The sequence below is a fragment of the Lutra lutra genome, chromosome 4 (assembly GCF_902655055.1).
Source record: "Lutra lutra chromosome 4, mLutLut1.2, whole genome shotgun sequence".
Taxonomy (NCBI): Eukaryota; Metazoa; Chordata; class Mammalia; order Carnivora; family Mustelidae; genus Lutra; species Lutra lutra.
The window spans coordinates 156,234,086-156,255,661 of record NC_062281.1 but is presented as its reverse complement, the minus strand read 5'-3'; the positions used below and the strand labels follow the sequence as shown (position 1 = coordinate 156,255,661).

The following is a 21,576-nucleotide window of genomic DNA, read 5'->3' as shown; positions in this document are numbered from 1 at the left end:
ATATTAAAGGAAAATTTTAAAAGATATTTGTGGAAGTTGTTAGACATTGACCTTGTCCATTTGGCAAAATTAATGTATTTTTCTACATCCTTGTTTATGGCTTAATTGATACTTATCATATAGTTGATGTTTATTTTCAGAACCTGTTACCATAGGAAATCCATTATTGAGCACTAATATGTACCAGGCATGTGGCTAAATACTAAGGATATAATGTTGAACAAAATCAGATCCTTGCCTCACTAAGTTACAGTCTAGTGATAAACATTAATAAAAGAATAATGCAGTTAGATAGGAAGCAGAGAAGTGGTTGGTGGAATTGACTGCTGGGGAGCCATTAGGGAAATTTGGGGATGACAGAAATGTTCTGTCTTAATTATGGTGGTGATTACATGTGTGCATACATTTATCAAAGTATATTGAATGGTACATCTAAAACATGTTTTATTATATGTAAATTATTCAATAAGGTTAATTAAAGATAACTCAAATACACATAATTTTATAGCTGGGATAAGGAGAATTGCAGGGGCGCCTGGGTAGCTCCGTCAGGTCAGGTCAGATCCCAGAGTCCTGGGATTCACCGTCATGGGAGCCTGCTTTTTTCCCTCTCCCATCTGCTTGTGCTCTCTCACTATCTCTGTCACTATCTGTCTCTCTCTCAAATAAGTAAATAATCTTAAAAAAAAATTGCAGGAGCCATGAGAACATATGACAGGGGCCATGAGAATATATGATAGGAAGAATTCACACAGGTGGGATGGACAAGATGATGAATAGATGTAAACTGAAGGGGATTGGTATCAAAGAAATAGTGTGAAAGAAATAACAGCCTGTGCCAAGGCCCTGAGGTTGAAAAGTCCATAGCCAATTGAAGAAACTTGAAAAAAGGTCATTGTGTGTAGTGCAGGAAATAGAGTGGAAGGAGCTCTAGAGGATAAGTAGGGCTAAACTTTGTAAGCCATTATTGAAGACTGAATTGTATCCTAAGCACAGTGGAAAGCAGTTGAAGTTCTTTAATTGGTTGTGGTAGGGTGTGATGAGGGAGTAATGAAATTGGCTTTCGAAACCAACTACTGTGGCTCTAGTGTTAAAGAATGAATTGGAGGAACGAGAGTGGATTCAGGAAGTTTACTGCAGGAGGCCCAGACCTATGACTGAGTGGTCATAATAGAAGTGGACAGAATGGAGAATGTATTGAGGAGGTGAAAATGATGAAACTAGATGGACTGAATGTGGAATGAGGGAGGCATCACAGACTGCTAGGTTTGTGGTTTGCATATTACAGTGGACAGTAGTGGTTTTCATTTACTGATACAGAGGCAGTACTGAAAGGCCACGCTTTTGAGGAGCAGACGTGGAAAGAAGAGAGTGCATTTGGTATTTGGGCATTTTGAAAAAATTTACATAAAACTGTAGGTATCTTTAACCTAGAGTGCAGCAAGCATTTATTGAGCCTTCCGTGCGGTGCAGACCATGCTAGTTGTAGGGGTTAGTTAATAGAGCTACAAAAATTAGATGCTTGGGAAATTAGTAGAGTTGCAGATGTATAAATGACCAGAAAAATAGTTAAGATAAAGAAAAAGAGATTGTTCTCCAGGGCAGTAAGTTAATTATTTATGTCTGTGATTCCCTGCATTTTGGGTGAGTCTCTGTTAAGGTCCTCTAAGCCCGAATTTTTTATCTAATTTGAAGTTATACCATTTGGTTTCTTGAAGCCAATATGGACTTGGCATCTTCACAAGCCACCTACATACCTTATGGAGCTGTGGCATAACAGCAGAGCTACGAAGTTTCTTTGATTAATAAAACAGGGCACCCATGCTTTTGTTTACTGAGAAAGTACCCTCCCCTCCATACCCGCCCCACTCGACACAAACAACTTTCCGGAAGTAACCAAAAGCAGTTATCGAGATGAAACTTGGTTCCACAGCTGCCAGAATTTTAGGGACAGTGAATTAGAAGTGGGTGGGTGTAGGTGAAGCAGTTTTTCGTCTTCCCCGGTTGCCACGTTATGGGAGTTCCTGGGGCTGAAGTTCTGAAGCCAAGCAGAGCTCCCTTCAGCAAGGACCTCCCTTTCCTGGGGAGGGCGTGAGCTCAGCTGGCAGCAGCTGCAGGTCCGGAAGCTTAGGTCCTGGTGCAGGCTTGGGTGCCCAGCCCACGCCCCCAAGGTGAGCCCTGGGCTCCCTGAGGAGGGAGCCAGAGTTGGATCTGGACTGGGGAAGCTGGGCTTTCCCTGGCCTACCCGCTGCTGCCAGCCCCTCCCGCTCCCCTCCCACCCCCGCGGGTGGCCCACTCCCTCCCTCTTCTCCACCCAAAATTGGCCTAACGGCCAATCGTCAATCGCTCCCCTCCTTTACAGCAGGTGACCTATGGCCAATCGCCAGGGGTTTCTTTGCCAGGAGCCGCCAGGGCCGGCCAATCGGTGCGGTCCCTAGGCCCAGGCTGGGGGTGGGGCAAGGGTGTGGGGGCGGGTGGGGGGTGTCCCGGGGGACAGGCTGAACCTGAGAGGATCGACTTCACTGCTGTGTGGGGGATACGGCCCGAGGGAGAAAAAAGGGGTGCTCGGAAGCGGCCCCCGACTCCCTCCCCTGGAGGCACAGAGGGCGGGGGCCTTGGCGAATGGCTTTCTTGCTGGCCACTTGCGGAGTGAGTAGACCCTGAGGGTCTGGGAAAGGGGCCGGCCCCCACCCCTGAGTCCCCGGGGTCCCTGCTGCCTGGCCCGGCCGGGCTGTGGCCGCGAATGTCGCTCTCTCCCTGCCTCCTTTCCGCTGCCCTCTGGGGTGAGTAGGACGCCGTGGCCGCCCAGGCCCTCTCTTCTTGGGGAGCTCTTCTCACTTCTTCAGCCGAGATGGGTTGGAGGGTGAGGCTAGGGGCCTCCAGTTTCACCGAGAGGTCATTCGCCACCAAACCAGACTGGAAGAGGGCATCTCTTCCCCTTTTTGTCATTTTTGTGGAACTCACTTTCCTTTTCGAAAGCTGTCTCAAGCTATAAACACAAAAGTTAAGTTTTCCCGTAATGTGGAAGCTTAATTTTGACCAGTTGCCCATTAATAGAGTCTCCAGTTGCAAGCCAGACATTTTCTGTTTTATTTTTGGCACTGTGTTCTTCCAGCCTGGAGTAGTATTTTTGTGTGTAATAATAATAGGTGCTATTATTTGTGAGTATGTGTGTGGGGAGGGGAGTGGTTTTACGCTTCTTGAGTAGCTTGTGCAAGAAAATACTGAAAACTTTGGAATAGTGTGAGGTTCTCATAAAAACTGGAGGGAAAGGTTTAGGTTCTCAGCACAGCTCAGTTGTGGAAAGTTGAGTATAATGAATAGGAAGCCTGTTTGAATCATGCATTTTTTCAGCATTCGTACTGTACTTCAACAAGTATTTTTGTTACGAGTGAGAAATGTATTGAAGCAGAAAACTTTTTGCTCATTTAAAGTAATACTTGGTTTTGCTTGTCAAATTGTTTGCATTTAGCTGTGTTCAGGAAATTAAAAACAAGTCAAGTAATTATTTCTCCTAGTTTTTAGCAGAGTTTAGGGATGTAGTCACAGTTTTTTTTTTTTTTTAAAGATTTTATTTATTCATTTGACAGAGAGAGATCACAAGTAGACGGAGAGGCAGGCAGAGAGAGAGAGAGGGAAGCAGACTTCTTGCTGAACAGAGAGCCCGATGTGGGACTCGATCAGGACCCTGAGATCATGACCTGAGCCGAAGGCAGCAGCTTAACCCACTGAGCCACCCAGGCGTCCCTGTAGTCACAGTTTTAAGAGCTTTTGTAGTGAAATTTAAATTGGTAAATCTAGTCCACTGTCTGTGAATCATCTTTCAGAACATTGCCTGTATTGAATTAAGTGATAAAGCCCTTTAGTGAATATTGTCAACATCTCTCATTTTCTTAAAAGCTTTTTTTAAACTTTCCTTTTTGTGCAGCCCAGCCAGAAGCAACTTAAGTAAAAATACTATGTCACCTTTCCTAGCTCAGGGAAGATAGAAACCACCAAAAATCAGACTTCTAGTCTGAGAGCTTAAATGAAAAGAATTATCGCAGAGAAACCAGATTGGTTTCCAAAGTGTCCTGAATTTGTTTTTGACAGAGATGGCATTATGCCTGAAGTACCTACCCCTCAATAAATACTAGGCTGGTCACATCCATTTTGATATTTCTTAAGTTCTAGGTGGTATTTCTATAGTGCAAAAATAGTAGTAATCGTAGTAGTAGTAATCTACTCAAACATCCCCAGATGATAAGAAGATGAACAGAGAATTTAAGTTTGGTTCAGCCGGGAAAAAACATTGCGATCCAGCCATATTTTGTTGGTTGGAAAATCAAGCAGTTACATTGTTTGTAGTCTATTGCCTGAGAAAGATAATATCAGGCTTTTATTCTGGAAAGCAAATTCTAGGGTATCCCCTGGGATATATCAAGTTTTATCAGTATCTCGACCTTATAGTATGGAGTGATAACTGATGTTTGTGAGGATTCTATAGAAAAAGTTTTAAAGATTACTATTATGTGGTTAGCCTACAGATTATATTTAGGAAGATTTTTCAATAAAGATTTAAACAAAGTATCTCTCCCTAAATATTTTAAGTAATTGAAGTTCCACCATATGTTGGCAATTAGTCATTGAAAGCTATTTTCCATCTTCCTTATTTTCCATGTCCAGTCACCAGATCTGTTAAATTTGCCTTAGTAATATCTCTGATTTATCCTTTTCCCATGTGATAATAGTTTAATTCAAGCCTCATCATCTCTACCTAGACTTTTCCTTCTAACTAGTCTTACTCCTACCTATACTCTTTATCTCCAATCAAATCAGACTGAGTCATTCCTGTGCTTCACAGTCTGTTTTGAATACATTTGCCAAAGTCAGCTGCCTATCAGGTCCTTCAGGGCCCTTCACAACCTGGTCCTAATTTATCTCTCTTTAGTCTGAACTCAGCTGTAGGTGCTCTACCCAAGCTATCCACTCCAGCACTATGAACTATTAATCATGTAGAACATGACTTAGCCTCTCAGCTCTTTGTCCTTTAACAGCCTTTACCCTCTTGCTTGGAATTAGAATTGCTGAGAATTCTAGCAAGTGATAAACCTCCAGTTCTTCCTAAATTTAACATACACTTCATATGTTACTTTTTCTTTAATGTTTTCCTACAGGCAGAGCCATTTAGAGTTACTGTTGACCTTTGTGTGCTACTATAACACTTTGTTAATCTCTCTATGGACAGCATTTCACCAGGTTGTATTGTAGATTTTTTTGTTCACGTGTCTGATTCTTGCATTATACCCTGACCTCTAGAGGTCAGAGGTCTTTACTCATCTTTGTATCTCCCGGGCCTTTGTCCATAGTTCAGTGCTTGGCACATAGTAGGTACTCACTGAATGCTTGTTAAATGATGAAAACTTGTGACTTAATGATGTACTTAGTGTGCAGACCTTTGTCTCACCTGTACTGGAGTTAAGAAACCGGGGCGCCTGGGTGGTTCAGTGGGTTAAATCCTCTGCCTTCAGCTCAGGTCATGATCCCAGGGTCCTGGGATCGAGCCCCACATCCGGCTCTCCGCTTGGTGGGGAGTCTGCTTTCCCCTCTCTCTCTCTGCCTGCCTCTCTGCCTACTTGTGATCTCTCTCTCTGTCAAATAAATAATAAAATCTTTAAAAAAAAAAAAAAAAAAGAAAAAAGAAACCTAAGGCCCCAAGCTCTCTGGTTGCTACCACACCTAAGACATGGGATTGGAGAAAATGCTTAGAAACAATATTATAAATGGTGAGCAGATTCCCAGGCAAACTCTCTCTGCCCCCCAATCTCTATGATCTCTAATATAGTTTAAAGAATACTAACACTAATTAGTTCTACTGTAGTTAGTATCATAGGAAGTCAGAGCATGTTGCTTGGAAGGGGTGAAATTTGAGCTCATTCCAGATTAGGTAATGAAATTATATTTGCTGTTCCTTTTGAAGACCATGGCAGTACTTGGCACATAACAGATATTCAGTGAATATTTGTGTCATGAAGAAATGGTTGGGGTGTGTGTGTGTGAGAGAGAGACAGAAACAGAAACAGACTTGTCCTTTTACATTGGAATTCATTTATTTCTGGAGATACCTCTAAGAACTTCGCTTCTTTGCTGTATTTACCAGGCACCCAGTTTTGTTTTTTCCAAAATGTGCCACTTCAAGTTATCCTGCTTACTTGGTTTGTTTCTTTGCATTCTCTGCATTCCAAAACATATTTAAAAATCTCATTGTATTGATATTTCTCACTCAGTTTCAAGGTTACACTAAATGATAAGAGTTTGCTTGTGTTAACATTCTTTGTCTTACTGTGCAGGACTTGGCTTCAGTTGGAACCTGGAAGTTCTTATTATCTTTATTTAAATGAAATTACTACTTTTATTAAAGGAGTGGACTCCAGGTTTTTCAAATGTGCTAAGGTATTTACTCACCTGAGGAACATGGTTATTTACCTGGAGATACTGGCTTCACAGACTCCTAGAATTGGAAGGATCTTAAAGTTTAATATAACCTCTACCAATTTTTCTTTTTAAGATTTTATTTATTTATTTGAGGTTGAGGAGAGAAGATGACTCCCTGCTATGCAGGGACACAGGGCTCAATCCTGGGATTCCAGGATCATGACCTGAGCTGAAGGCAGGCACTTAACTAACTGAGCCACCCAGGCACCCCTAACCTCTATCTATTTTTATAGTGGAGAGAACAGTCTCAGAGAAGTGACTTGCCCAAGGTCACACAGTTAGAGGCCAGAATAACTAGGATTAGAGCCCAGTAATTCTTGCTCTTTTGACTCTAGGGAGAACCTGGGTGCTACCTTGCTGCTGCTCTCCATCCATTGCTCTCCTCTCTCCCCACACCTTAGTTATTTTTCCAGTTCAGCCACTAATTTTTATTTCCTTTCAGAGTCAGCATCTGGATATGAAAAATAACCATCTTTTTGTGGAGGATATCGTTCCTCATTTGGCTTCCTTCTGCTTTCTAGCCTCTTTGCGCTTATACTAACCCTTAGCCTGCGAGTATGCCTTTTCTGGTTATTCTCCATTTTCCTGCAGATTTCTTCTATAGCCTCTATAGCCATGTCACCTGAAGCTCTTTCTCCTTTGGATTCTGGTTGGGGTTAGCCAATGGGAGGCAGTGAAAGAAGATGGAAGGAAGAAAAGAGAGAACTCTTGGGGGTATTTATTCCTCTTGGTCCTCTGTTTTGATGTGTTTTGAGCAGTGGCTACATACTATAACTAGAGTGTCCTTTGAGTACCTCCAGGTGGTCCACTGTAACAGTTTCCTTCCTTTTCCTCCAGGCTTAGAATGGTGAAGGCTTCCTGCTGTTCCTATTTCCTGGGTACCTCAGCATCCCTTGTTAGTTTACCTAACCCTGCTCTCATTTCTGTGGCCACTTCATTAAAGAGAAGTTGAACTATTCTATTTCATTATGCTGTTTCCAGCCTCCGTCCACTACTGTAATACTTTTCCCCTTATATCTCTGTCCACATCTTGTACTTCACAATGATGCCTCTCTAAAACCTTTCTCATCCCTTCAACTTTGCCCTCTGTTCTCTTAGTACTTTTCTTATAACTCTTATTTTACCATGCTTGAATCAGTTATTTTTAGACAGATATTTTATCTTCTCTTAGAGATTTGAAACTCCTAGGGTATAGTCTATAGCTGCTTTGTCTTGGCATCCCCAAAGCATCCAGCACAGTGCAATAGTCAAAAGAGATACCCAATGAATAAATCATTATTGTAACACTGAATTCCAGCCCCAGAGCAGCAGTACAGGTTTCCCCTGCTATTCGAAAGTAGAGCGTTCCTCTACTTTCGAATAGGAAAGCGTGAAACCTTTCCTAAGTCAAAGTGGTATAAAGCAAAGAAGCAGTTACCATTAATTTATATGAAAAGATTTTTGAGCCATCCCAGGCCCTAAAAATAACCTCTTGGGCTTTTCTAACACCTTAGGATGTCTTGCTAACCGATACACAAAAAATTAAGATAAAGTACAAGTGCTCACAAAGTCCAAAGCTGTGGCAGCTTATGGTGGAGATGCTGTGTGTAATTTCCAGAGGAGGAGCTTGGTGGTGCCACTCTTGCTTGTGGTACTCTGCCTCTGTAACAACTTGTTGCGAAACGAGTGCTGAATGCTTTTTTTTCTTTTTGCACCCCCCACCTTTCTTTTTGTAAAAAGCAGATCTCTCCCAGATTTCTTTTGGTTAGTGAAAACAGGTACTGATGAAGATCTTTAGTAAAAGCAAAGTGGTAACACAGACTTTTAAAAGTTGAGGTGAACCTGCATGTGTAAAAGTGCTCATGAGAGGAATTGACTTGAGAAGAATGAGTTTTTAGAGGGACAAGTCAATTGTCATTGCCTGGTCTTGCTTCTTGTACTGCCTGTACAGTACCGCATCCTACCTTTTACTTGATTTCTTTTTTACTTACAAATTTGTAATTGGCCATAAGAAAATCAGCATCTGTACTTGAAATATAATAAATCCTTTAGGGTAAATGAGTTGTTTATGCTTTTTTTCATGAATACATTCAATTATAATTTCTTTGATTACTTTATGCTTAAATGCTAGCAGGTAGGCACATTTCAGAATTCCTTAATTCATTAATTTACAAAATTTTCATTGAGCACCTACTACAAAACAAGCACTGGCCTTGGGGATACAGTTGAGAACAACACTAAGTCCTGCCCTGATATATTCTAGTTAGGTTTAAACCATCTTTGTAGAGGGTAATTTTATGTACACTCTGGTGGAGGTGGCAGAGGGAGAGGGAAAGAGAATCTTAAGCAGGCTTCACACCCAGCACAGAGCCTGACTTTCTCACAACCTGGATCATGACCTGAGCCAAAATCAAGAGTCCGATGGTCAACCAACTGAGCCACCCAGTGCCCCTATATTATACTTTTAACAGTTTAGCAAAAACTCAGCCTGTTCCTTCTGTGTAATGTTCACTGACAGCTAAAATCAGATATACAGAAACTGTTTTTGGCATATATAATTTTGAAGGGATAAATGTCAAACCAATTAGAGTATCCTTTTCAGTTCTGTATTGTTTTTGTTTTATTTTGTTTGTTTGGTTTCTGTGAGACCTAAGCTTTTAGTATTGTCTGTTGGTCTGACTAGTTCCATCATTTAGCTCCCTTTGGGTGTTTAATTTTCAGTGTGTTCTATTTTGCTATATAGAGAGATCCAGGTTTGTCAGAGGAATATATCAAGTTTTGTTTTTTAAAACATTTCACAATCAAAATTTTAACAGCTTTTATGCTAAGAGAATTCTGCAGTTCTTTCAAAACATGTCCTACTAAAATACTTAGTTTAAGGATTCATATGTTTAATATGAGTTTCTCCTAGTTATGCATGGAGTAAATCTCCGGTATTTACCTAAAACTTTGATTTTTGGTGGATCCTTAATAGTAGTGAGACTTCTTTGCTTTCCAGAATGCTGTTAAACTGAATGTTAGGTAGTAATTTGGAATTGGAGAGAGGAAGAATGTATATTTTTCCATCCCATTATAGTAAGCCACTCACAGCTTCTATAGATCTTGGAATAAGTTCACCTGTGACTTTTAAGAAAGATGTGTGCGGTAGCCTGACCAACCAAGTGGGTGAGAAGAAAAGCTTTAGCTGATTGCCAGCACCACATGGTCACAGAGTGCTTTGTTAAGAGGGAGTGATGTAGTTTTTTTTTTTTGAGTTTGCTTTCTTGAATGTTGAATCACTATTATGTTATTGGCAGGAAGGATGTAGAAAAAAAGTTAGGTATTCTGCTTCATTTTACTGGCTATTTTTCTTCTTGGCATTTATTCCAATGTAGTGTTGATTGCTAATTTTTTAGTGTTTTTTTCCCCCAAGTTTGTGCTTTTTATCTGTAAATGATGTTATAAGTTTGTTATGCTACATTTTGCTTGGAAAGGTGTACCTGAGCAGCTGTATTGCCAAATTTACTCTCAAGACATTTTAGGATTTTGTAGATAATTTTAAGAGAATGAAGCTGATTGATCTTGCAAGCCCAGTTATAAGACTTTTGAAAAATATTTATAAACTTCAGTTTCCAGATATTTTTATAATAGCTTATGAATTAAAATAAATGTATACTTACTTTTAAAAATCAGACAAGTAAATGTATAAAGAAAAAATTACAAGAGTCCCTGTCTCAAATGCCCCCCTTCCTTAATCCCAGTTCCCAGTATTAATATATATGTGTCATGTGTTTTGTTTCTTGATTTTCTTTGAGCGGGTTGTGTGTATAAATAAAATAACTAAAAAAAAAATGTAGCTTCTATATTATTCATGTGTCCATTTACCTTAATGTAAGCACCCAGTTAATATTCATTGAATTCTGGTGGAACTTTTTTCTATAATTGGCTTTTGACATTCAGAACCTATAAACTTAAGTTTCATTTAAAATAATTTTTTAAGTAATTTGTTGCTGCATTCTGACACTTCAGAGGCAATCTAACATGCCTTCTAGACATTTATATCTCTAAAAGGCTAGTTACATCTTTTATGGAGAAGGAGCCTATTAATTTATTGTCCAAAGGGGAGCACTTTCGAGAGTGAGGGAGGCTGCTTATTTTCTCCGACAATAGACATAAACATTGATGACCCCAGACAAACTAGGGTATATGGTTATGCTACTCATAAACTTAAGGTTTTTATTTGTTTTATTTGTATTTTGACAAGACTTTTTATATGACTTTATTTTATTTTAAAATAAATTGAGTCTTTTGGAAAGACAAGCTATCAGTGATTTAAAAATAGAAAATGGTACAAATCGCAAACCTTTTTTGTGCAGTTGTTTGAGTAACCAAATCACTTTATGGAATCAATATTAGTATTTTCTTCTGTAAGTCAAAAGGTTACATAATAGTGTCAGTATTGGATCAAGAGATCATGAAGAATAAGCAGTTGTGCTAGAGTTAATGATTTAAGTTCATGAATTTTGACACTGATATCTGTATCTGATTCCCGTTTGACAAAGTAACTCTCTTTCCCAACTATATGAGCAGTTCAGATTTGTAGTATTTGTTTTTTAAACAGAACTTAATACTGTGCATAAGCCATTTTTTTTTAAATTTAAAGGTAAAAATGATTCTATTTTTGAAGAGTTGATGTACCTTCAAAAATCAGTTTATTTTATTGCAGAAAAGGACTTTCCTTATATTGTTGGCCCTTTGTTACCAAGTTAATAATTCAGTACAGTTTACCTTTTCTGAATTTCTTTTTCTGTGTTTTTCTGAAAATGTCATATGGAATTTTTTTTCTAATCTGTTTTCTAGAGCTGTTATTTTATGAGTTGTGTATTGCTCATCCCTTTTTTATTACTGTTTATTATCTTTAGAGTTTATCAAGTTCCTGTTTTCCATTTTTAAAGGAACATTGTACAGTTTAACTTATGCTTATATCCTTTTATTGATTATGGATCTCTTAAAATTGTTTTATGGCATTATCCGGTTATTAGTCAATTTTGTTTTTATACATCAGTCATTGAGTGCTCTCTTTATATTAGGTACTACTTTAGGGCCGGGAGATGGAGTAGTGAATTCTGGTTATTTATGATTGCAAATTATGAAGAGGAAGTAGAAAACTTACCCTTGTGTTACTTTACACATATTCTTTCATCTGTCAACAACTTTTGAGTGGTTTGTTATTCCCATTCCTAGATGAGAAAATGGTGGTGGAGAAAGTAGCTTGGCCAGATCATATAGGTTAGGAAGTTGTAGATTCAGGATTTAAAACCGGATCAGTCTGACCTTAAAGCTGCGCTCATTTTAACTACATCAAGCTCCTTCAGGCAGTTTTTAAATTACATTTTAGTGCTCTTGTGCCATGAATTCTTTTCAGATATTACTGTGATTTAACAGAAAAGTGTAACGGATTGAAGTCAAAGGAATAGTTTGAAATCCCAATTAAAGAAAACCCCCCACTTCGTGACTCGGGTAAATGCTTATAAAATAGGGTTAGTGTCTGTGTACCTTATTGTCTTGTCATAATCAAATGAGAAAACTTTATTGTTTTGCAGAAGATCTAATATTCTGAGAAATTTTTCAGTATATAAGGTGCATCCATGGCAAATTCATGGTATTAGAACTGTTCACTTAGAACTACAGAAAAAGACCTTTCCTTTTAGGATATTCTTGGGGGTACCTAGCGTGCTGGTAAGAGAACTATAGCCACCATGATGATAAAAGAGAACCTGATTTGGAACCTTAGATTATCAGAACATTAACTTAAATGGAAAATAGCATGAAGTTATAGTGAAAGAAGTCATGTAGTAATGGGCTCAATTTTGTTGACAATTTCAAATTGGTAATCTTCAGATGAATTGAAGTTGAATGAGTTGAGTATTCTTTAGGATTAAAAATAGAAATTCTTGCCCTGAGAAATTCCCTAGACCTTTAAATCCAATCCTGTTCTTCCTTTAGCTGAAGTGGTTAAACCACAGAGACAATAGGGATTATAAATTATAAATGTTTCTAAACTTTCAGTAATCCCAGGAAATAACAGATGAGTATACCCCACATAAAATTGTGATCTCGTTAATATTTCGGATCTCTTTAATATACTTTTTTCATCATTAAACCAACTTATAAGTCATTTGGTAAGGAGACAAATTGATATCATTTCTCAAAAAACTTAATTTGCTAACAAATTTCTAAGGAACAGAAAAGCCAGTAAGTTTGGCATAGTATTTTTTTTTAACTTACCATTTGCTGCTCATGTACCTACTTTTCCTCTGAATAGTTAGACATTTTTCTCTTATTATTCCTTTACTTAATTATTGATGTCAGACTCACAGCATGGTAAAGTAACTTTCTATTCTCTCTTTTCCTTACTTTTATGGAAGATCAGTACCACACTTGCTTTTTTCCAGTCTTCTGGTATCTCTCCAGTTCTTGAATTTTCAAAAATAATTGTAAGTGATTCAATTGTAAGTATGCTCTATACTTCTTTCATTGGATGAAAGCATATCTGTGATGTATGTCATCTCAAATTGCTAATTGTGAACATAAACTTTCCAGATACTCTTGTATTTTAATCAAAACAACATTTCTGCAATGTTTTCATTATTTTAATGATAGGGTATGTGTTTTGTTAATTTTTGAAAATCATCTATTTTTGCCTGGATTCATGTTGTTATTTTTCATTAGGAGACTTATTTCTTTGGTGTTTTTCTTTTGTTAAATTTTTAAGCTGTTACTCCCCTTTATGGTTCTACTGATAACTTAAATTCTGTGTTCTTGTTATTCTGAACTTTCTTGTGAGAATTACATGGACTAATTTCTCTATTTTCCTTTTCTCCTTTGCAACATATTTTTATTATATACTATTTTTTTCTTATGTTAGAGAAGACACTGAATACAGGGTACTTAGTCCTTTACATTTTTGTTGTAAAGTAAGATTTGGTAGGAAAATATTACTCATTTGTTAATTTCTTTTTACAGTGTTGTTATTCAGCCATAGCCCTTCCTGTTCTGTTATTCTCCTCAGTTCCTCAAATTACTCATGACTTTTTCTTATTTCCTGATTCTGATCTCAGGAAGACCATAAGCCACCTTTTACAAACACCTTTACCTCCACTGTTCATTACTCTTCCTCTGTCACCAGGAATTACCTTAAAAGCTCTTACTCCCTGCCTCAAAAATTGCCTCCTGTACTGTTGTACTAAAAAAGGACCTCTGCGAAGCAGCTACAATTCATACATATTTCAGACAGTTTTAAGGACATCCTTGCAATAGTCTTTTTTTAAATGGAGGTGAAGCATTTGGTTATATATATATAAATAATACTTAATGTCCCAACTAAAGTCATTACTAGGAATTCATTTAATTTTGCTGACATTTGTTAGTTTTGAAGTGCCTTCTGAGAAGAGAAGTGATGCTCTTCCATGTAAGTATTAGAAAGATAGTAGGTACTCATATACAGCTTTGAGGCAGTTTGATATTCTTCTACCAGTCTAGATATTATTTTTGAAGTTGGGTCAGATGTTTCTCTTTATGTATTTTAAACTGGATACATAGGTCCTGGCTTATGTAGAATCATGTGTTGTTCTTCTTGACTTTAAAAATGTACGTTACTGAGAGTTCCTGGGGGGTGGAGGAGTAGGGAGAGGTTGGTTGTCTTAGGGACATTGGGGAGGGTATGTGCTATGGTGAGTGCTGTGAAATGTGTAAGCCTGATGATTCACAGATCTGTACCCCTGGGGCAAATAATATATGTTAATAAAAATAATTTTTTAAAATGTACTTTAGCTTTCTTTATTAGCAAAGTATCCTTGAATACTAGGGACTATTTTGTTTTCAGTATATTTGCCACATAATTTTTTTCCTTTACATAGATTTCTAATTTTGTGGATTTATTTAATTTATAGATTGGGTTTAATTTCTATTCTAATTTAACTTTTTTTACACTGGAGACCAGTTGCCTTTATTTCTCTGTAATAGTTGTGTTTAACCTAAACTTTAAATGAATTCACACAGAAGTCCTCAAAGGAGAACTATGGCTCATCAGTATAGTAAATTAGGGAGCAGCAACCTCTTTGGTCCTGAATGCCAAAAGGGCAACATAACCACTTCGGTCACAAAGTGTCTACAAAGAACATGGACAAAAAAGGAAAGAAGGACATGAAGAGGGGAGTGAGGGAGTAGACAAAGTGGAGGAGAAAGAGAGCAGAAAAGCAAGAGGAATCTGGGGGAGAGGAGTGAGAGGTCATGGGGATGACTGTATCACTTCATCAACAGTTGTCAGACACAGCAATTAGTACCACATACGTTTATTCAAGGCTGAACCAGCCCTGGAGGTTGTAGTGTTGAATGAGTGACAGAGAATGTGTATCTGCTTAACTTCAGCCTAATTCTACAAGATGTCCCAGTTAGAAGTATGAAGTCACACCCTGTCTTAAAGGATCTGCTCTGTTCAGAGTTCTTTACAAAGAAGACTACACTCTCAAAATGGTGTAAAGGACTGTATTCTGATTTGTTTTAAAACAAAACTCCATTTAAAAGGACATGAGTAAGTGTAGGATTTTATATTGTAATGTTGAAAGAGGAATAGCTATGACTTCAAGGGAATTTTTATGAAATAGTGTATGTTAGGAGGTAATGAGTCCCTTGAGAGTTACTCAAGTGAAGACTAGAAACTTCTTTGAGAGGGAGGTTGGACTAGATGGCTTTGTTTCTGCGTACTGTAAGTCATAATATGTAGCAAAAATTTGCATTTTCTTTTTGTGTGCATTATTCTTATAAGGTTGAGAAAACAGTTTAATTTCTATCAATTGTCCATGTTACTGATAAATTTGTGCATGTTATTTTATTGATTGCAGTTGGGGCAACTATAAATATATAGATTTTCTTTCTTACCAAAGATGTATGGGTTACTGTACAAGGGAGTTTAGGCCAGTTTGGGGATTTTATGCTAACAACTCTAGTGATGAACCACCTATTATACGTTACATAAAAATGATTTCATGAGTAGATCTTTGACTAGGATGTTATATGTGGAGTTTATTCTAAAATAAAAGGAAATGTTGTGGAAGTCTTTCTAGAGGTAGGTCTGAGAAGAGAGCCAGGGTGAGGTGCTAGGATTATAGCAACATCAAAGGGTTGTTTTTTAAGAATTAATTTGGATAGTTTTAGAGCTCAGTAATTATGTTTCCATTTATTTACTGGAGAGTTTTTAATGAGATAGATTTGTTCAAAAGGGTATGTTAATTATATTTTTATTTTTTTATTTTTTATTTTTTTAAATTTCTTTTCAGTGTAACAGTATTCTTTGTTGTTAATTATATTTTTATAGTGGTAGCTAGTTCTAAATGGATTCAAAAGAGGGAAAATTCTTAAAAATCATTTTTTCTTATTTAGATGCTTCACCTTTTAATATGTTTATGAATATGCCATTGAACTTTTTGATATTTCACAAGCACAACAATATTTTACAGATCTTAACTGGATCTTATCGTTATTAATAATTATGTTAAATTACTGTGTGAAACAAAACAAAAACTAAGTCAAGCAGTTCCAATTTTTTCTGTGGTACAGTAACATGGAAGGAACTCACTCCCTTCTTTTGTAATACAGTACTATAGTATATCCAAAACGTAATGGATTCATTCTCCCTTTTCCACATTTTTATTATTATACTTCATATAGTAAATGTTCTTAATAGAACTTTTTTTGGTTATCCTTAAAAATGAAGATATTTAACCACAGTTTTATTAACATATGTTGTTTATTATGATTTTTCTTCACCTTTGTCTTTATTCATGGCATCTCATTGGGAAGGGATTTTTCAGTACTCATTTCAGGTAGTTTCTTTATATGTATGTAGAAAAGGCCATTTTACTGCTTTTGAATTTGAAGTTGATTTTCCCGTGGTCTGATACAACCTACGGGTTTTTTTCCTGTTCTGATTCAGAATTTGAATTTTAGTTTGGCAAGAGCAACAATAGATAGTAATAGTAGTAATTGATAGTGTTAGTAATTGTAGTTTTTAGTAGAGGTAGTAGCTGCCACATTAATAATAGTATGTGAAAAAAAATAGTATGTGTGGAGGATGACTGTATTTGGCAGGTAAGAAAACAGCAGCTTAGAGAGACCATAGTATCTTGTTAATGGCTGAGCTGCAGTTAGAAACCAGGCTTGCCAACCCATTGTTGTTTTCCATACTACTATGTGGTCTTAATCTGGTGTTTGAGATAATGGCTCTAAAAGGGCTTTAATAATAAAGTATTGTGCAAAGATGAGGTATTGGTGTAACATACAATGAACTCTGGCCTCCATTTACTAAAATGGGAGATGTGAAAATGATCAGTAGGTGTTGGCCAACAAGTAAAGATCAAGTATGGTATGTGCAACTACTGTATTTTATCCATTCAGTACAGAATGTGGTTGGTTTGGGATTGTGACATAGTAGTTCATGAGCCTTATTTTATTTCCCTATTTAATTGTATGACATTTGGGCATGCAGATATGCAAGCTGGTAGTCTTGTTCAGACTCCATCCAGCTTTTTGTCTTTTACACCCAGGATTGATGTTTTTTTCACATATGATTAAGAACTCAGGTGGTTTTTTTGTTTTTGTTTTGTTTTGAGTAAAGTTAAAATAGGAATCCCATGCTCTTGAAGTTTAAAATTTTTAGTATACAAAAAGTAGGACATGCAAATGCTGGACTGTTAAACTTAGAAATAAATGGGCTTCTTAAATAAATAAACATTTACACCATGTCCAGAGTGTAGTGTTCATGCCAAGGGTGAATGTGAGTAGGAAACTTGATTAAGGAAAGCATCACTTTCGCTTAGAGAGAGGGCCCTCTTCTTCGAAGAGGTGATAATTTTGAGGTCCTTATTTCTTTTAATAAGGGAAGAAGAGAAAGCATCGGAGCTAATGAGGTGGGTTGGGGAATAGGAGAACTAAATAGAGTATGAAGTTAAGATTAAAGGACTGGAAGAATCAAACAAAAGGTGGGGGTAAAAAAAGGAGGTAATCTAGGTGGTAATACAGGTCCTTCAGCTAAATTATTGTTGCTCTGGAGGTCACGGGAAGTCATTTTGGGGGAGAGAACAAAGGAATGAAGAGCAAGGTCAGTCCTAATTTAAGAAGCAGCACACGTTTGATAAGGGAACAGAGCTAGAAGTTCAAGAGAGAGATAGATGTATCACTATTCTTGGAGAATTTAGATAGCTTAAATATACCTATTATTTATGTAAAAGTACTATTCTTACTTTAAAATTAAAATGTCATCTATGAAGGATGAAGTACCTTCTGTACTATTAAACATTGCCTGGGTCTTCATAGATTTATTACAAATTTTCTTTTTCTCTAGGGTTTGGATTCAGGATTTGTTCCTAGTGTCCAAGATTTCGATAAGAAACTTACAGAGGCTGATGCTTACCTACAAATCCTGATAGAACAGTTAAAGGTATGGCATTAGTTTATATACTGAATTGATATAAAGCAGTAAGTGTTACCAACTTGATTTTTAGTGTAAAAAATGATCTGATTTATAACCCCTATACGGTTCTTCAGCAGTTTTTAAAGCTGACTTATTAAAAGATCTGGGTGACTTACTCAAAGATCTTTGCCTTTGATTATATTGATAAATAGTATGTATATGTAATGTACTTTTTTGATTATTAAAAAAGTAAATATTTAGACCTAATTAGAACAAAATAAGATCAGATTCATATTGTCTTACAATTCTGTGAAACTGCTAAATTTTAATGTGGTTCAATTTCTGAGGCCTTCATTTTTCCATTTTGGGGAGTTAGGGCATTGGAGGAGATGATTTCTCTACTTCATTTATCATTGATGAAATTGTCTCCTTCAATTCCTACTTTAGAGTTAATTATAAGCAAAAGTCTTGGGAAGGAAATGGAATATTGATAAACTAGGATGACAAAGCAGAAAGAATTTAGGTTTCAGTTGATATTTTAAGTTCTGTTAAGTTGTCTGTTTTCTTTTGCTTGTAATTTTGCCAGAGTAATTGATCTTAACTGTTTAAAATAATTAAGTAGAATTGGACTTGATACAGTCCCTTGAAAAAACACATGTTATTTTAAAAATACATATAGATCATCCCTGGAAGAAATGTATTTAAGAACTGAAGTTTCCTTTTCTATGATTAGTAAATGTATACAATATGGTAAAATGGCTTGATAATATAATCGTTTTCTTTTTAATCCTGTAGCTTTTTGATGACAAACTTCAAAACTGCAAAGATGATGAACAGAGAAAGGTAAGTTCTACTGTCGTTATTTTGCCTTAAACCGCTTTAAAACCAAGAGCCTTTTAGAGAAGTAACAGAAGGACCACAGTGTTTGGCTACTATAATAGTACTATTATATGATAGTACTGCCATAAAAGACTCATGGGGGAGTTTTCTGGTGAATTTCTAATATGGTTTCACAAACAAAAGGGTAATGTACAAAATTTTAATATGCCTTTTTTGTAAGTACCACCTTGGGAGTAAGTTCTTTCTTCTTGAGGTTTTTGATATTGAAGATAGATAGTTATTTTATTAAATTGGTATGTGGTCCCTTTAGGTAGTAATAGACCAATTGGCAAGAATTTGCTGAATAAACAAGAAGCCACAGATGAGGAAACAAAATTAGTGTTGCCTTTTTTTTTGTTTTGTTTTTTTTAAGATTTCATTTTTAAGCCATCTCTGTACCCAACTTGGGGCTCAGGCTCACAACCCTGAGATCAAGAGTTGTATGCTCTACCAACTGAGCCAGCCAGGTGCCCCTGAGTGATGCTTTAAGTATAGTCCCACTACTGCCCCCACCCTTGAATTTCTGATAATTACTTTGTAGTTTGAGTAGTTTCCTTTTTTCTAGTTAACATTTTCCTCCTTGATAACATTTCCTGATGCAGTATCATTTCTTTATTTGCATTTCTTTTGACCATAGCTTTGCATTTGGCTCTATAACACTTGGTAATAGTACCTGTAGTAACTCATGTTTAACTCCCCTTCCATTCTTAGTTTTGGAATTTGGTTCCATCTCATTTTTAAACAACTAGACAAAGTACAAGGTGATTCTAAAACAAGTGTTTATTTATTTAAATTCAATTTAATTAACATACAGTGTATTATTAGTTTCTGAGGTAGAATTTAGAGATTTATCTGTCAGTTGCATATTACACCCAATGCTTATTATATCAAGTGCCCTCCTTAATGCCCATCACCAAGTTGTGCCATCCTCCCACCCGTCTATCCTCCAGCAACCCTCAAGTTTGTTCCTATAGTTAAAAGTCTCTTATGGTTTGTCTCCCTGTTTCCATCTTACTTTATTTTTCCTTCCATTCCCTGATGTTCATCAGTTTTGTTTCTTAAATTCTACATATCAGTGAAATCATACAATATTTGTCTTTTCTCTGACTGACTGATTTTGCTTAGGATAATACACTATAGCTCCATCCATATCATTGCAAATGGCAGGATTTCATTCTTTTTGATGGCTGAGTAATACTCCATTGTGTATAGGCACCACTTCTTCTTTATCCATTCATCTGTTGATGGATGTCTGGGCTTTTCCCATATTTTGGCTATCATGGACATTGCTGCTATAAACATGGGGCACAGGTGCCCCTTCAAATCACTGTGTAGAACACGTGTTTTAAAATCACATAGTCTGTAAGAAAGACACAACATTATTTCATATGAGGAATAATGTTTTGTGTTATTCTTAGAAATCTTGAATCATATGAATCTTTGGGGATGTACTCCATAAAATGTTTTAATTTTTTATTTAAATGTTTTAAGTTTTGGGGGCACCTAGGTGGCTCAGATGGTTAAGCATCTGCTCAGGTCATGATCTCCAGGTTTTCTGATCAAGTCCCAAATCTGGCTTCCATCTGAGCGGGGAGTCTACTTCTCCTTCTCTCCTCTGTCTTTCCCCCTGCTTGTACTCTATCTCTGTTTCTGTATCCTTCTCAAATGAGTAAATTTAAAACAAATTTTTTTAATTGTTTAAGTATAACAAAATACTCCTTTCTAACTTGCCTGCACTTGCCTAGAGTAATGAGTGCATTTTGGTAATTCTTTTTTCTTTTTTTAAAGAGTTTATTTATTTGACAAAGAGAGAGAGAGCACAAGCAGGGGCAGCCGGAGAGGTAGAAGCAGGCTTCCTACCACCGAGCAGGGAGTCCTGGGCTCCATCCCAGGACTCTCTGGGATCATGACTGAGCCACCCAGGCACCCATTTTTTTTTTTTTTTTAAGATTTTATTTATTTCTTTGACAGAGTGTACTACACAGAGAGAGAGGGAACACAAGCAGGGGTAGTGGGAGAAGGGTAAAATTCTTTAAATGACTAGTAAAAAATAGCAATGATACTTCTTTGTGCTTCTCATTATTTCTTTAAACTTTTCATTTTTCATAGAAAATTGAAACTCTCAAAGAGACAACAAATGTAAGTTATGTGTTTGGTAAACTCTGGCTTTGCATTAGAAAGTGCTTTAAAATGTTACTTCTATTTTAAGCTCCTGCTTAAATTAATAAATTGCTCTATTAATAAGAGCAGTTGAGATTTTAATTTTTATAAATTTTTACAAGGTTGTTTAAGAATGTTATTTTCTAAAAGAATTAAAAGGAATTGAATAATCCTTCTAATTAAAATTCACTTTATGTACCATTTTATCTGTTTCTGGTCTTACTTGTCTTAAGAACCTTGGATAAAAAATGTCATCCATGAATAATCTTATAATTAAAATATATTGTGATTCAAGTTTTCTGATTTACTGGCCTTCTCACCTTATATAATAGGCTACTAATAAGGTTTGTATTTTGACAAGAGCAGTTTTACAAACAGGCAAAGTAGTAGTATTCTAGTTTCACCAGTATTGTGATAGGATTCTTTACTCTTCGTAATTCCATAGAAGTCTTACATAGATGTTTTAGAAATTTACACTGGGATTCCCTGCTATTGATGTAAGAATTTGGAAGTTAATCATACTCACATCTTTTTCTGTTTGAAGTGATGAAAAACCATTTAGAATGTTATTCAATACAAATTAACAATTTTTGGGCATTCTTTAATGATAGAATTGCTAATGATAACATCCTCTG

At 36.6% G+C, this 21,576-nt stretch overlaps 1 protein-coding gene across 7 annotated transcripts in view; it reads left to right on the top strand.

Moving 5' to 3' along the window:
• Positions 1-21,576, top strand: part of OSBPL9 (oxysterol binding protein like 9) — a 177,945-nt gene that overhangs the window by 108,884 nt on the left and 47,485 nt on the right. For 3 of the 7 annotated variants that reach the window (XM_047727123.1, XM_047727124.1, XM_047727122.1), the window contains exons 5-8: positions 12,861-12,929; positions 17,834-17,929; positions 18,698-18,745; positions 20,891-20,920. In XM_047727123.1, coding sequence (XP_047583079.1) covers positions 12,861-12,929; positions 17,834-17,929; positions 18,698-18,745; positions 20,891-20,920 — 243 coding nt within the window. Of the gene's footprint in view, positions 1-2,477; positions 2,784-12,860; positions 12,930-17,833; positions 17,930-18,697; positions 18,746-20,890; positions 20,921-21,576 lie in introns of those variants that run through there. The other 4 variants (XM_047727125.1, XM_047727126.1, XM_047727127.1 and 1 more) reach the window with 3 other exon arrangements.